General features: G+C 37.7%; 1 protein-coding gene across 6 annotated transcripts in view; it reads left to right on the plus strand.

The window, feature by feature from the left end:
- Positions 1-15,604, plus strand: part of TBC1D9 (TBC1 domain family member 9) — a 70,218-nt gene that overhangs the window by 30,702 nt on the left and 23,912 nt on the right. For all 6 annotated transcript variants that reach the window (XM_083834853.1, XM_083834854.1, XM_083834855.1 and 3 more), the window contains 5 exons: positions 3,529-3,639; positions 10,004-10,122; positions 11,680-11,908; positions 12,852-13,113; positions 14,493-14,700. In XM_083834853.1, the coding sequence (XP_083690979.1) occupies positions 3,529-3,639; positions 10,004-10,122; positions 11,680-11,908; positions 12,852-13,113; positions 14,493-14,700 (929 nt within the window). The remainder of the gene's footprint in view (positions 1-3,528; positions 3,640-10,003; positions 10,123-11,679; positions 11,909-12,851; positions 13,114-14,492; positions 14,701-15,604) is intronic.

Raw genomic sequence — 15,604 nt, forward strand, 5'->3', positions numbered from 1 at the left:
GCATGGGGTAACCAAACCACTTTTCAGTAACACCCTCTAGTGCATTGTATGTCCTTCCAGTAGCATGATGCAAGAGCAATTGCCCAGGCTTCCTAGCCAGTTGTGGCTTCCCCGGTTTCAGATGTTACATGTCACTGCTTCATGTTTTACAGAAAAGGAAGAAAATATTGAGTGGTCTTCTGGTCTTTTGTGGAGAGTACAAGTATGCAAAAGACAAAGCTGATTTTATTCAAAAAGCTCTACCAAACAAAATGAAGACATTATCCCTCCCTTTTCTTCCCCCTTCCGCCCCCATGTCTAGGTATAGCTACTCTAGAAATGCGGCATGTGTGATGGGACTGCTGCTCGATATAAGGTTACTTGTGCCTGAGTGCCTTCAGGATCGGGGCTGTCACCAGTCAGTCAGGCGCTAATCCCACAAACTTTAACATGGGCTTTAGATCATTGCCGATGAAACTGCTTGCTTGAACAAGGGCTTGCAGGTTCAATATTATTACATCGGAAATTCCTTCCCTTATTTCACTGTAGTCAGAAACCTGATGAAACCATGGGGAAAAACCTTGCAATCAGTGTAGTCACATGATGTGATGCCTGCATAATTCACTGGCTCATGCCCAAGGACCAGTCTAATCTAAAGAATATGATTCTTTGTTGCTTGTTTCATTTTTATGTGAACTTCCAGTTATTAACCATATTTCAAAAGGTACTTTCTGTGTGGAGAGTTATTGAGCAATATTAAAATAAATTCATATTCTTTTTATTATAATGATGATCACTTCAAGTAGAAATTTCTCTGATTATTTGAACTGCTGTTTCTTTTAGTTTGGTTGTGTCATGTGTCTGCCTTGAAAACAAACAAAAACCTGTCCTACAGTGCAAAGTGGAACAGTTCCTGAAGGATAACAATCAGGGATAATTGTATAATGACAACAATAAATATTAAAGTCAATTAATACATAAGAATGCATAAATTATTTTGAAGTATCACATGTATCATCTATCAAAATAACTATTTTATTATGCAAGTAAGATTTTACTGATAAACTGTTGCAATTGACTTGGTAAGCTAGACTTCAAATTTTCCACGGGGTCTTTTGGAGTTCAGTGAATTTTCTTCCTTTAACCGTACCTCAGGGATATTTCTACAGCCTGTTTCTATTCCTGAAAAGGGACTGGGCAACTCTTACGTATTGCAGCTTTTTTTCACGCATAACATTTCTCTGTTTCAGTGCTGCCTAGCCCTATTTTTGTTCGTATGGCTCTCTTCACCTTTCCTGTATACGTAGCTCTATCTCACATAGTTTCTGTTTGGTGGGGCAGGGGAGTGTTCCTTTCCTTCTATCTCCAGTAATGAGGGAGGAGGAGACAGGATGGGGCACTTCTTTTAACTTGGTGCGCAACGGTAGGTTTATTCTAGCTCTAACCTCAGCTTTGTATCCCAGTTATAACAACTGTAGCACACCAAGAGATCTAGCAATGGAATCAGTAGGGCCACCCTCAGACCAACTTGTTTGGAAATACACTACAAGGAAAGAAACAAGCATGTTTTTAAAGATCACAGTGACTTAACAGTGTATCCGTACCTCAGAGAAGATTACATTTGACCAGCAGACAACTTTATGTAGATACTTCATCATGCTTTTTGTGTGTTCAGTACCGTCAGTGGACGTGTGAAGCTGCAAAGCGTGAAGAATCTTTGGCACAAGTCCTGCTATGAGTTTGCAGCAAACCCAGCGGATACATTCAGTGTAGTGTCTGGCTTGGTCTGTGATCCAGTTGAGAAATGCCCTTAAGCTCACTAGTAGCTTTAAGCATTTGAGATATTTGCTTGTAGTTGAAAGTGTGTATGCACGTGCTTTCTGGAGCAGAGCCATACTGTGTCTGTGAAGGCTGAATGGAGAGGGTGAATGTAACAAAAAGTTGCGAAATGCTGGAAGGTGAAAGAAATGTTTTAACCTGCTTCCGTCTGCTGAGTTTGAAAGGAGTCAAGATGCAACTAGGAGGGCTGGTGGCAGATTGATCAAAGGCAGCTTGTCAGTGTACACCAGTAATCAAAAGACATGAGAGATACAATAGTAACAACTAAAGCTAGCTTGACTAATGAACACTGGGATTTTTTACATTAATGTGTTGTATTCATATCCTGTAACCAGCACACAACTTTCTAGTATTGCTTGCTAATGACCAATAGCATGTCCAGGCTTGTTTTTCATTATTACAGAATTTGTGAATTAAAACGTGGTGAGCGTTAGTGCATCGGGCAGGAATAGGTTATAGTTGATCTGGCCTGTGAAGATCAATGTATAAGCTTCATTTTCCTAAACAAATAAAAAACATAAAATGGGGGAATCCGAGGTCACTGATAGGTGGGGTATTTCCAAATGTCAGTTGCAGTTCTAATTTTTTGGATTTGCTAAAATGGAAAACAGGTAGTGCTTTTATATATTTATAATGCATAAAACAAAACTGAAAGAAGAAGAGCTAGGGAAGCAGTCTTCTATTCCAGTCATGACAATACAGAATGGGGAACTAGTACAACTATGATGGGAAAAGATGAAAGCAGTTGAAATGAAAAGAGGATTTCAGCATCAATGTTTTAAAATGATTTTGGTATGTGCAGTTTATTTCAGCTATTGAAAATATTTTCTGCCCTAATAAATACTTGCAGAAAAAAATCTTTGAAAGTTCATCCATCTGTTTTTAAGATGTGAATTTGCTGAGAATTTATAACCCACATCTCTGCAGGGAAGATGAAAATTCTATGCGGAGGTGAAAAGGGAGAAATCTTTTGCATCTTTCAAGAATAAATAGGGCATCTGGTGGGAGAGGGTTTTGTTGGGGTTAGAATTATGTTTAGTATGTGATTTCTTATTAAAATACCATTTAGAATTTGCAGAAATATAGTCTGGAGTTATTGGTAGCTCTCGGTATGCAACTGTTGATTGTCCCTCACTAGCAAAGAATTTTCAAAGCTACTTTGGGAAAACAGTATGGCTTTGTCTTTCATCGGTATCCTTTCAGCTGAAAACCAGCTTGACTGTTAGGCATTTTGATCCTTTCTACCCTAAAAAAAATCAGACCATTAAATAACATAATTATCTTTGCTGGAAGTCTTAGTTTTTTCTAGCTGACATCTGAATTTTGAACTCTTCTAGGGTGTATTATCTGGGTTTTTCTTTTCCTTTTTTTTTTTCCCTCTCCAGGGGTCCAAAAGTATATGAAGCAGAAAAGACCTAAATAACTTTTAAATACAGTTTTATAAAACAGCTCTCTTCTTTGCTTCAATTTGTCTGCCATCATGCTAGGATTGATGTATGTTTAGAAGATGAAATCTTGTTGAAACTGAAGATGTTTTCTCTGTTAAGTCACTCTTCTTTATAATGCGAGGGAACAAGTGTGGGGATGAATACATAGGTCTGCCTTTTGTTGTGAAGGGTGAATCAAGGGGTTAGGAGCATATGAAGCCCCTTCCTTTGGGGTCTCAGGTGATTCATCACTGTGTATTTATCAGAATTTCCCTTTCCGTAGGTCTCCTTGTGGGTACTCTTGATGTCGTGTTGGACTCCAGCGCCAGAGTGGCACCGTATCGAATCCTCTATCAAGCACCAGACTCCCTGGTCTATTGGACTATTGCCTGTGGTAAGGACAAACATAGTGACATGTGGATTTTCATTCTTCCTGGGTACTGTGCCACATAACTAACAGAGCATCCTGCCTGCTGTGCACAGTCATTTTAGGACAAAGAAATAGGTCAGGATGAAAACCTGCTCTAGTGGTTAAATTAAGAAGTTCCAGAGCATCTAATATTCAGACCTTGATTGCCAGCATGTATGTATCTGTTATGCTTGACGCTGACTGAGTAAAAACAGAAATGGTCATGGAGCAGGGAGAGAGTTCTCTGTTATTTCCCACCCTTCATCTCCCAAATACATTCTCAGGGAAGCAGTCTAGTGTCCATGCCTCCATGCCCATGGCTTAGTCCTGCAGCACTTCTGAAATGCAGTGTTCCTGGGTGATAGGTGTCTCTAAAATGTACAACAGGAGGAGTGCCTGGGCTATGGCCCCCAAATTAGCTGGGCACCTGGCTTCCCTTGAAATGGAAACTAGGAAGGTAGTAAAAACCCAGCTCTCACCTGAATACTGAATATGGGTATGACATTTCCTGGATCACAGACTCAGTCTCCTTCAGGATAAATACCATCCAGATCCCAGGGATGCTGACCTTCTGGACAGTTAGGTCAGACAGTGTCGTCCTTCTAGTTATGTATTTAATTTCAGCCAGGCAGTAGCTAGATCAGAGTTAAATACAGAAGTGTATATTCTTAGAAGGACGCAAAAACTCTTAAGAGTTTTTGGTAGTTGAGGCTCAAACTTTGACATACCTAACCTTAAGACCATTTATTCTGTCATTATCGTAGTTGGTAAATCAATGAAGTTGCAGTTTTCATAAACTAGAATATTTGTGTGCATCAGACCCTGTAAATACTAAATGCTTATTTCTGGGGTCAGGTACATATTGCAAGTAGTGTGAAGTAGCCTGTGATTAGTCTCTGCTTCTGGTTGCCAGCTGTGAAAATAGTGCTTGAAGCTGAATACAGAAAGTCAAGGTTTTTTTAGTCCTGATTCACTAAATTTGTAAGGTCAGATCTCTGTTTGATAGTATTGCTTTGTCAGTCTTAGAAAATGAAAGTTTTTGAATGCAACACCTGTATTTCTGAAGTTTCGAACAGTATTCTAGGCAGCAGCCAAAACTGTTCATTTGAAAGCAAATGGAGAAAAGGGGACAGTTGAGGAATGCACACATACCTGTCATTTCTTTAATAGACCGTCAGCTCCTAGCACCCCCAGTGCTGCCTGACATTCAAAATACTGGTTAATGAGGCCGTAGAGTTCTGGCCTAACACTGACCTCTCCTTTGTGCCTATTCTCTCAATAAAATGTGATGTGGACGTACTCTATGTGACTATTCCTCCAGACAAACCCTCTCTCTTGGGAAAGGAAGAAGAGGAATGGGTGAAGGCTTGCCATAGATCTAATAATGATAGCAGATCAAAGCAGAGTCTGCTCTTGGAAGCATGAGACTCATGTAGCTGACAAAGGTGGTATCAGAGCTGTGTCATATTCTGTATCCGATAGGAAATTTTTGAATAGCTTGTCTTAACACAGTTATTTCTTGCAACTTTCAATAGTATAAGACCTGGCAGAGGGCATCAATTTAAACAGATGTTTTTCCCTATACTCCTACCAGTATCAACTCTGATGATTTTAATTTGTATAAAGTAATTTGCCTTTAATGGCAGCTAATAGTAAAAGCAGATATTAATGAAATAGTCTGTTATGAAGGTTGTTTCTGAATCTTCATTTAACTGTTTCCTTTGTACTGTCAGCTACTTTGCTGTGACAGTAAGTGATGAGACATTGCAGTTCAGCTTTCCTTGGAGGCCAGTCATGAGAAAGAAGGGTAAAAGTGCTTGCCTGTAAGTCTTTTACACTACTTGTGCACAAGCAGAGCTAGTTGCAGATCCATGTGAGATTTCATCTTCCTTTCACCAGAGTATCAGTGCACAGCCGTGAGTAAGCACCTCTGTCCCAGAACCTTGAAAGGGAACAACTGAGGGGACAAACTTTCTCGCTGTTTGCAGGCTCCCCTCCAAAGAAAATGCGTCACAAAGCTCTCAAAGGAGGCGTTCTTCAAAGGTGTTCATACTGTGTACACATTCAAAAATTAATTTTTGAGATTTTGGAAATAGACCATGTAACTTTTTCTTTAAGCGCATTCGTATGTTTTGTTGCGTGACACCTACAGATAATTATTTTATTAACAATGTTTGTCCTCAGGTAACCAAGGGCACAGAATGGAAGGTGGATGAGTTATGGCCCCAGAATAAACAAATGTACCATACACGTGGAAACTTATGCTGCTACTGAACTGCGAGGGATTTTCATTCCTTTTCTGTGACAGATCTTGCAGTTTTGAATGTAGAAATATAGTACTCAGTTAACACTTAAGCTGTTTTTAATAAACATGCTCTTCAATTTTGAATCTGAACCCTAACTGAAATTGCTAACCAATTAGTTAATATATCTGTTTCCATTTTTTGTGGACTGTTTCTTGAATTTTTAACCATATAATATCAGGCTGGGTGATTGGCTTCATTATTTTTGTTTTGTATTTTTGTAAGACTGCAGCATCTCAGGCTTATCCCCTGAAGGGAATAGCATGACTCTTAATGGGAGATAAAATTTTACAGAGCAAATCATTTATCTCTGCAGCCTTGAAGCTGAGCGGCCCAGCGTTGCCTAAGGCTCTGCACTGTGATTATTTTATGAACTCACAACTACAGCAATTCCTTCTGAACTGATCAAGGGTTGTTACCATTATACAGGGTATTAAGGGATTTTGCCGCGTTTACCTATGCGAGTGATTTGTCCTACATTGTATAGCTGTCCCTCCCTGTTCCCTAGGGGTACACTGCCATTTATTTGGTACTTGTAATCTCTTACTTTTACGGAGATTTGTCCTCTTCTCCTATGCCTTCCACAAAGCAATAATCTCTGCCTTCAGTGAGTAGCTGTACAGAATGACTGGAACAAATGTGATTGCTTTCTGGTTCATTCATGCTGCATGACATTTGATCTTCTTCTGTACAAGACTCTTCTGGGGGAAAAGTAATCCAAGGGGTTTTGTTTGCTCTGAAGTGACTTAAAGTTACGTTTGGAACCTGGATTTGTTTATAGTTCATTTTGGATAGGGATAGGAATTTGCTTTGGTATTAACTCTATGTATGTAGGCTGTATGAGAATGCTAGCTGGTTAGATCTGAGGCTTTGTAGCTCTGTAAGTGGGCTTGTTTACAGCACCTCTTCCAGTGCAGTGTGATGTTGAACACCTCTGCTACAGGTTACAGTTCTGTCTATTGAACTAGACTGGAAAGATAATATGAAAGATGTTACTGGTGACTTTGCAAGAACAGTTTAAGGCGTATAAATTTTGTAACGGTCTAGAAATTCAAAATGTTGTATGTGATCAGCCTTGTATATTTTAAGAGCCTTTCTGTGCTACGTCCCCATTCCAAATCTGAGAGCCCTTAATTTCAGGGAAAGAGTGATGGTATATACGTATACCCTGTTTGGAAGCAAACAACTTTTTAGTTCCAATTCCAACTGTAAAATCAGTCATCCTTACTATGGCTTTGTGTGTTTCAGGTGTAGAATCATTGCCGTAGGTTTTTCATGGTAGTGGTATTTTATGTGCATTTCCATACAAGTTTCTAAATCCGTATTCCATATGTGAAAAAAAGAACATGGATTATTTTAAAGCACCAATCTTGAAATTGTATTATATGCATTGGAAAAGGTTTTGAGAAAAGCCCCCGTGTTCTGGTTAACAAAGAGTTATGAGTTTTACAGTGCATATACATATATACACGCACATATATATATGCATATTTTCTCTGTATATTGAGCTTTAAATGTTTTCTCCTCCCACTCTGCACAAAGTGAGGTTTCTGCCATTCCATTCCTGAGCCTGCTGTTACTGGCAAGAACTATTTTAGGCTCCCCGAAGTGTTACAGTTTCTCTTGTAGTGCCTTCTGTAAATTGCAGCAGTTCAGGTTGACTAATAAGCGTTTCAGGTAAGTATGTACTTGGGAGAGAAGACTGGGCATAACATATTAATTTTCTTCTCAGTCCTGAACATAGTCATGTTCCCTCTGTACCTTCATACCTTAACTTTGAAGGGCTCTATTCCAAAGTAGTTTAACTGTTGAATTTTTTTTTCTATTTTTCTTTCCCTCAGATTTAGAGGTATTGCTTGATTTACCTAAAAGGCCAATGATGGTAAAATAGTGAATGCTTCTAACATGCTAAGATGGGCAAAGGCTTGCCAGCAGCAGAGTTAATAGACCTATAGTTTAAAATATTGCAGTGAAAATATTTCTTTAATCCTTAGTAAATAAAGCAAGGAAAAGATCTAGACTGTGAGGAGAACTTGGCTAGAAATGTTCTATATCATATCTTGATTTTGGCCTGCTTGCACGATCTGCTGTAGATGAAACTGTCTGGGAGAATTATGGAGTCAAAAATTGGAATGGAGACGAGAAATGCAGACAATGAGATGGGAGGTTACAGGTTGAGGATGTTAACTATAGCTGTTTAATCATAGAATGGTTTGGATTGAAGGGACCTTAAAGCCCACCCAGTTCCAACCCCTGCCATGGGCAGGGTTGCCTCCCACCAGACCAGGTTGCTCAAAGCCCCACCCAGCCTGGTCTTGAATGCTTCCAGGGATGGGGCATCCACAGCTTCTCTGGGCAGCCTGTGCCAGTGCCTCACTGCCCTCAGAGTAAAGAATTTCTTCTGAATATCTAATCTAAATCTGCCCTCTTCTAGTTTAAAACCATTACTCCTTGTCACTTCACTCCCTGACAAAAAGTCTCTCTCCTGCTTTCCTGTAGGCCCCCTTTAGGTACGGAAAGGCCACTATAAGGTCTCCCCAGAGCCTTCTCATTTGCAGGCTGAACAACCCCAGCTCCCTCAACCTGTCCTCATAGGAGAGGTGTTCCAGCCCCTTGATCATCTTTGTGGCCCTCCTCTGGACTCACCCTCTGATTGTATTCCATAGAAATACTATTTTTTCTTCATTACTTGTTGCTGAGCAACACGGAAAACAATTGTTTTGTATTCAAGGGGATTACATTGAATTCTTCTATAAAGAGCAGAAACATTTATGTTAAAGTAGTATAGCACTAGCATGGACGATTTGTGCCTGTAGTTAAGTTGGAGAGTTTATCAGCAACAGCTAGTTGTAGTGTCACCACTTTCTAATGGTTGTTTCATGTGAACAGCTATGCTTTCCTGTATTCTGTAGGTGTTAGTTAGCACGTAGATACATTTACTTGTTAGTTCTGAGTAAAACTAACTGAGACTGTGATTGAACAAAACTGATGAGGTATTGATCTGATTTCCTAGTTGGATTGGCATGTTTTTATCAAGCTTCATATATAGATGTGAACATGTAATGTTTGTTTTTCTGAAAATACTTAAAAGTCCCTATTTTGACACAATTCCCTCAACCTCCTCTTTTGGTGGAGTCTCTTTTTTTTTTTTTTTTTTTGAGTGCCAAAATTTATTTTTAATTCGGGATGGTCACAGAGATCCTGAAGAGCACCAACAACTTCATTCTGCAAGTTGTTGAGAACAGAGAGACAAAATGGAAGTTACATTTATTAAAATCCCATCTCAAGGAAAAAAAAGTGAAAATTTGCACGTGTTAGCTCTAGCTCATACCAGAAGCTTTTTCATTCTTCTTCGGAACTGCTTTACAGATTACATGTATGTTGCTTCCTCAGTATCAAAGAGATCTCATTTGGCCCCTTTTGGTTTGCTAAGAAAACTTGAAGTTTAGTTTATTCTTTCACTATGAAAAATAAGCTACCTCTGACAATTCTCCCACCCCTAAAATAAATAGCTTTCTTGGAGGTATTTCAGCACCCTTCTTTTGAGGAAGAGCCATCATAATAGACGTAAAATGGAAAAATAATAGAAAAATGGTCCTTTACAGCGTTGCTCTTGTGATTTCATCATTGGTTTGTAACTTGTGTTTGTATGTAGTGTTGAGGAATTAAGAACCAATTGTAGAATATACAACAGTTGTTTTTTGTCAGTTCCCAATAGATGTGAGTAATACCTTTGCCAACTCTTCAGTGTGATGCTGCGCAGCACAGTGTCATTACTATGTTTGGAATTCTAAATTTAGGATTTTCTTGCTCATGATACTGACATAGTCAGTTTGTGCTTGTCAGAATATCTTGAAGATTGCCATCGACTATGAAGTTAGAGGACCATGGGGGAGAATTTTGTAATTTCCAAGGATACGGCATCTGTTATATGGCAACTGTAGTCACTGGCAAGTTTTATGTAAGCCATTTATTTATTTATTAAGAGGACATAGACGCTGATTTCTTATTTTGTGATTTTTTGTTTGTTTTTGTTTTATATACAGGTTGCTCAAGGAAGGAAATCACTGAACACTGGGAATGGCTTGAACAGAATTTGTTGCAAACTCTTTCTATCTTTGAAAATGAGAATGACATAAATACATTTGTCAGAGGAAAAATACAGGTAGTTATATTATTGTAAATATTGCTAATGATAGATGTGATTGTGGATGGAAGACTATTATGAGTTCTAAAGAAATTTGACCTAGTATTCCCAAGACTGCTCCATATTTTTGAAAGGAAAAACATTCCAAATAGCAACATGTTTGTAAATATACAGGAAAGTGGCATTAGTGCACATTACTACAGCAGTGTAATAAAAACAATATTATATGCAGGGCTGTGAACATTAAAGCATTCTAAAAAATTAATCGCACTGTTGTTTCTGTCGTAAGTTTTCTGAGTAACTTTCATTGCAAAGCTTTGACTTTTTTTAACATGTGTGTATTGTATAATACCTTCTTACTTTTCTGTGCAGTTAAATCCCTTAGTGTTGGCATTTGTGATGGTGTTGGGAGATGTCAATTGTTTTGGTTTTACCAGTACATCTTTTCCTCCTTATAGGAGAGAAAATAGTTATGCTGATAAATGTACTTCATCCACACTAAGAACTACATAAAAATAAGTAGTTTGGTAAAAGATTGATTGTAAGCAAAATTACTGTACTTAATTTCTGTGTATTTTTAAGCATTGGCTTTGTTAAATTCCTCTTTCATAATTTCAGGTAGTAGGTCAACTGTTTTAAGAATTCCATAGTTGGTAGTTTGTTTTACTACTTGATCAGATATGAGGGCTATAGATGCTCATGGAAACAACTTATGCTAGAAGTAATTTGTGAAATGTAATCCTTTAAGGAAATTATTACTTTTTAGACTTTAGAATATTTTCATACTTTATAGAGCATTAAAAATTTGTCTGACAAATGAATGATAATTTGCTGTCTTGTATTATACTTTCCATGTAAATGGACCTATTTGAAGGCAAGCAGTATCTTTTTATCTCTAACATAGAAGGCATTTAAAAAAAAAATTGGAAAATAAGTGAGTAGAGCGGAACTTCAGTATAGAACAGAAACAACTGTAGTCTTTGAGGTATCAAAAAGTAGCTTTTCACTGGACTGCTGCCACTTCAGATCTGATTATGATCTTCTGCACCTACAAGTGTGAATGGTTTTCCATCCTGACAGTTATCCTAATCTAATATTTCTTTTCTCCTACTTTCTTCTGCTCAAGATCCTAAAAGGAATCATTCATTAGGAAAAACATCAAATAACTTTTAAAACAGATTCTTTTTTTCCTTCTTTTTAGAAAAAAATTTCTAGTGAAATCCTATCCCTGTCTCCTCAAGGAACATGTTTATGTGAAAGGGGAAAAGTTTACAAATCACGGGTACTTTAAAGAGTAGTTAGGATTAGAGATAAATTTGTTAATTTTAAACAGGATCCTAGCAAAGCAGCTAAGTGGTTGACGTTTGATTACTTTTGGCATAGGCATGGTGGGGAGCAAGGTAATCAGAAGACAGCCTTGAATAAGGTAAATAACTATATAGGCAGAAGGATAAGTGAAATATTTTGACATCACAGTTAACTCTTGTGGCCTTTGCCCCTGACAGGGAGGGTAATAAGGATATCTGATACTCTGTAGCACCTAACGTGCTATGTACTTCTTTCGCTCCCTTCTAGGGCATCATTGCTGAGTACAACAAAATCAATGGCATCAAGGAGGATGATGATACAGAAAAATTTAAGGAAGCCATAGTGAAGTTTCACAAGCTATTTGGGATGCCAGAAGAAGAGAAACTAGTGAACTACTACTCCTGCAGTTACTGGAAGGGGAAAGTGCCCCGTCAGGGCTGGGTGTACCTCAGCATTAATCACCTTTGCTTTTATTCTTTCCTCATGGGAAGAGAAGGTATGTTTTGCAGTGAAATGTCTGTTTGTGCATCTAAGAATCTTTAGGAAGTCTTCTGTAGTTTGCTACTGTTAGCCTGTTGACCCATGTCAACAGGATGTCATTGCTGTAATGTTTGAAATATTCTGATGTATAAAAATAAAACAGTAGAGTATCCTGGTGATGAACTGTACAAATCTTTTTAACTTCAGCCAGTGTTTTGACAAGTGGAGATGCACATAGGAGAAATACTTAGTTCAGATATCTGTGCAAGAAGCTTTTTTTAATACTGCATGCTATCCTGATTGTTGTAGTATTGGCAGAAGGATTCCTAAACGCTTGTGGTTGTACACTGACATGAAATAAAAACTTAATTCTCTCCCAAACAAATTGAGTATGACATCTGTGCAATACTATAAAAGACAAATACCTATGAAACAGCATTAGACAGCATTTGCTTGAGCAGTCTGTGTAGTAGGAGAGTCTGACTAAATACCTAGACAGTGGCAGTATTAAATCCATCATCCCTGAACAGACTGATCTTATATACAGAAGCTCTTTTATGATTCTTGTCTAGTTGCTCAAGTTCTTGATTTTTTTTAAATGAAGTGGGATGCAATATTTTGATTAAATTAGGGCTTTTACAAAATACTTTTACAAGTGATAAATAAACTGTGAAACAGTTAATTGTATTGCTTTAGCTGTTGTGGAGTAGTGAGAAGCCTGTCTGGTGTGTTCAGACTACATTACATTTCCTTGCTTTCTTAGGAAAAAGGATATCAGACTCTGAGCAAGTGCTGTAACAGTGATAAGTTATGTTAGCCCAGCTAGCTATTTATGCTGTCCTCTCAGCTTTTCAAGATGCAAGAAAATTTCAGTTGAATACATTTTATAGAAAATGGAAGATAAATGCTTTTGAATGTGCTATTTTTTTCACTGAATCTTTTTGTTTACTTCTGTTCAGCAAAGTTAGTTATCCGCTGGGTTGATATTACTCAACTTGAGAAGAATGCTACATTACTCTTCCCTGATATGATCAAAGTGAGCACAAGGTCCAGTGAACACTTCTTCTCAGTATTCCTTAATATCAATGAGACATTTAAACTAATGGAACAGCTTGCCAATATAGCTATGCGACAACTTTTGGACAATGAAGGGTTTGAACAAGACAGGTCATTACCCAAGCTGAAAAAGAAATCCCCCAAAAAAGTATCTGCACTGAAACGGTAGGTAGCACTGGCTCTTAGTCATTTGCTTCTCCTCATTGCTTTTACTTACAGCATTTTGTTTAGAAGTTTTCTAATGATGTTGCTATATAGTGTTATTCCAAAAAGGAATGATTGATTCTAGGTGATGGCAAAAGGTGAGGAATTATTTAGGTATAATTAGTCTCCCTGTTGAAATAGGAACAGGAAAATATGCAAATATGCAAAATATGAGACACATTAGAGTCACATTCTCACTTGTTCAGAAGCTTTTATGCATCTCTTGACACTGGCTGCATTAGATATCTGTTGTAAGGCCTCTTCAAGAAACATGTCTAGCATTCGTACTTGATCCTGTAACTGGAATTAAAAAATGACTCTAGGTAATGAATTCCATCTAGAACTTATTTAAGGTAGTAGAGCTACAAGCAATGAAATGAAGTTCCAGTGCATGAAATAAAGTCTGGAATCTAATTCTTTCTATGGATATCACACTGCAATTTAATAGTTTCTTGTTATTTTTTTCCTTGTATCGTTCACTAACACAATCGACATATAACAGACTGTAGTCAGTTTTTGTTGATAGCTCTCATTACTTGGTGACATCTGACATGCATTTGATCACTTAGGTTTATCTAATCTTTTGTAGTACAGACCCATTACTGTTCAGTGTTTTACACTGATTGCATTAGCAAGACTAGATCCTGAAATTATTAACAGACTCTAGCCTTAAGGATTCCATTGTGTTAATAAATCAACATCAAAGAAACATTTTTGGCATAATATTATGTGGTCTCATTTTTTTTAATAATGTTAAAATCATTTAGGTTGGAAAAGACTCTTCAGATCATCAAGTCTAACTATCCACCTAACATTCAAATCTACTGCTAGATTATTTCCCTGAACAGCACATCCACATGTCTCTTAAATAACTCCAGGGATGGAGACTCCACAATCTACCAGCGCAGCCCGTTCTAATTCCTAACCTCCCATTCCAATAATAAATTCTTCTTGATGTCCAGTCTAAATGTCTCCTGACGCAACTTAAGGCCATTGCCTTGCGTCCCATCACTGGATTCACTGCGCGCACTCCCAGAAAATAGGGCCAAATGCCAAAAAATCACATAGCCTGTTACCTCTGAGAATTCAGGGTCATTGTATCCAAGTCATTTGTGGCAGATGGTTTTTATGTAGTCTTGGAATCTTCCAGCAGGGGAGATTATACATCTTTTACAAGCAAACTATTTCCACTGCGTGCTGTATGCTCAGTGTTTAACAGAGTTGTATGTTGTAGGTAACTTGCAATGGCTTGTATAAAATAGATCTTAAAATGTATTTTGTACAGGTGCCTTTAAACAAAAGGCAGCTTTTTGTGGTGTTTGTTTGTTTGTTTGTTTTAGGGATCTTGATGCCAGAGCAAAGAGTGAGAGATACCGTGCATTGTTTCGACTTCCTAAGGATGAGAAGTTAGATGGACATACAGACTGTACTCTGTGGACTCCATTCAACAAAATGCATATTTTGGGTCAGATGTTTGTTTCTACAAACTACATTTGCTTTACTAGTAAAGAAGAGAACTTGTGCAGCCTTATTATCCCTCTTCGAGAGGTAAATACTTATATATGTAGATTGATAGGGCAAAAAATAAAGCAATACTATATTGGAAATTGCATCCTAATTTTTTCCCCATTGTTGGAGAAAACCTCTTTTCATCCCTTTAACCTCTTTTGAGCATACTGTTCTGATGTGTTCTAAGTAATATTTGATGAGTGTGTATTTTAGAACTAAGTTCCTGCTACTAAAACTCACGTGGAATTCCCTGTCAGTTTTTACAACGTTAAAGACTTCTTTTTCTCACATAATTAGTTATTCTGATTTACATTTCCATGGTATATTTTTTGTCTCATAGAAAGGGACGATAAGACTTCCTAGATAGATGAGTGGAACTTCTATTAAAGAATCTGTCAGATAATTTGCTTCTGTCAGATGTAAAAAGACTTGTAATACTAATGAATTGAATTGTCTCTTCATGCAGACAAACTTGCAATTATTTATTCCTGTATATGGAAAATATTTGCCAGCATTTAACAAATGCTTTTGTGCTGTCCTTTTTAAAGTTGGTTGCTTGAAATACGTGTTCAGTAAAAAATAATTAAAGTTTGAGGCAACGAAATAAGATGTATTGGGGAGATTTTGTGTGATTTGATTTGCTTTGTGGGTTGATGGAAAAATGTGTCAAGTCTTGGGAATAGTTGCAGAGCTCATGTAAACAAGGACAGTTTAGCTTATCTGAAGAACCATGGCATATTTAAAGCACTCTTTTTCCCATATGTCATTAGGAGTAAAAACAAATAGTATTTGTTTGGAAACCTTGAAGTACAGCTTCTCCATGGTGTGTTGCAATGACCTTGGTTACTTGAGCAGAGACATTCAGTTACGATTGTGCTAGTTGTCTGGAATTCGGAGGGAGCAACAGTCCTCTGAGTAAAGTGTTAGAGAAGGGGAGTAAGGT

This window comes from Anser anser (genome assembly GCF_964211835.1).
Source record: "Anser anser genome assembly, chromosome: 4".
NCBI lineage: Eukaryota > Metazoa > Chordata > Aves > Anseriformes > Anatidae > Anser > Anser anser.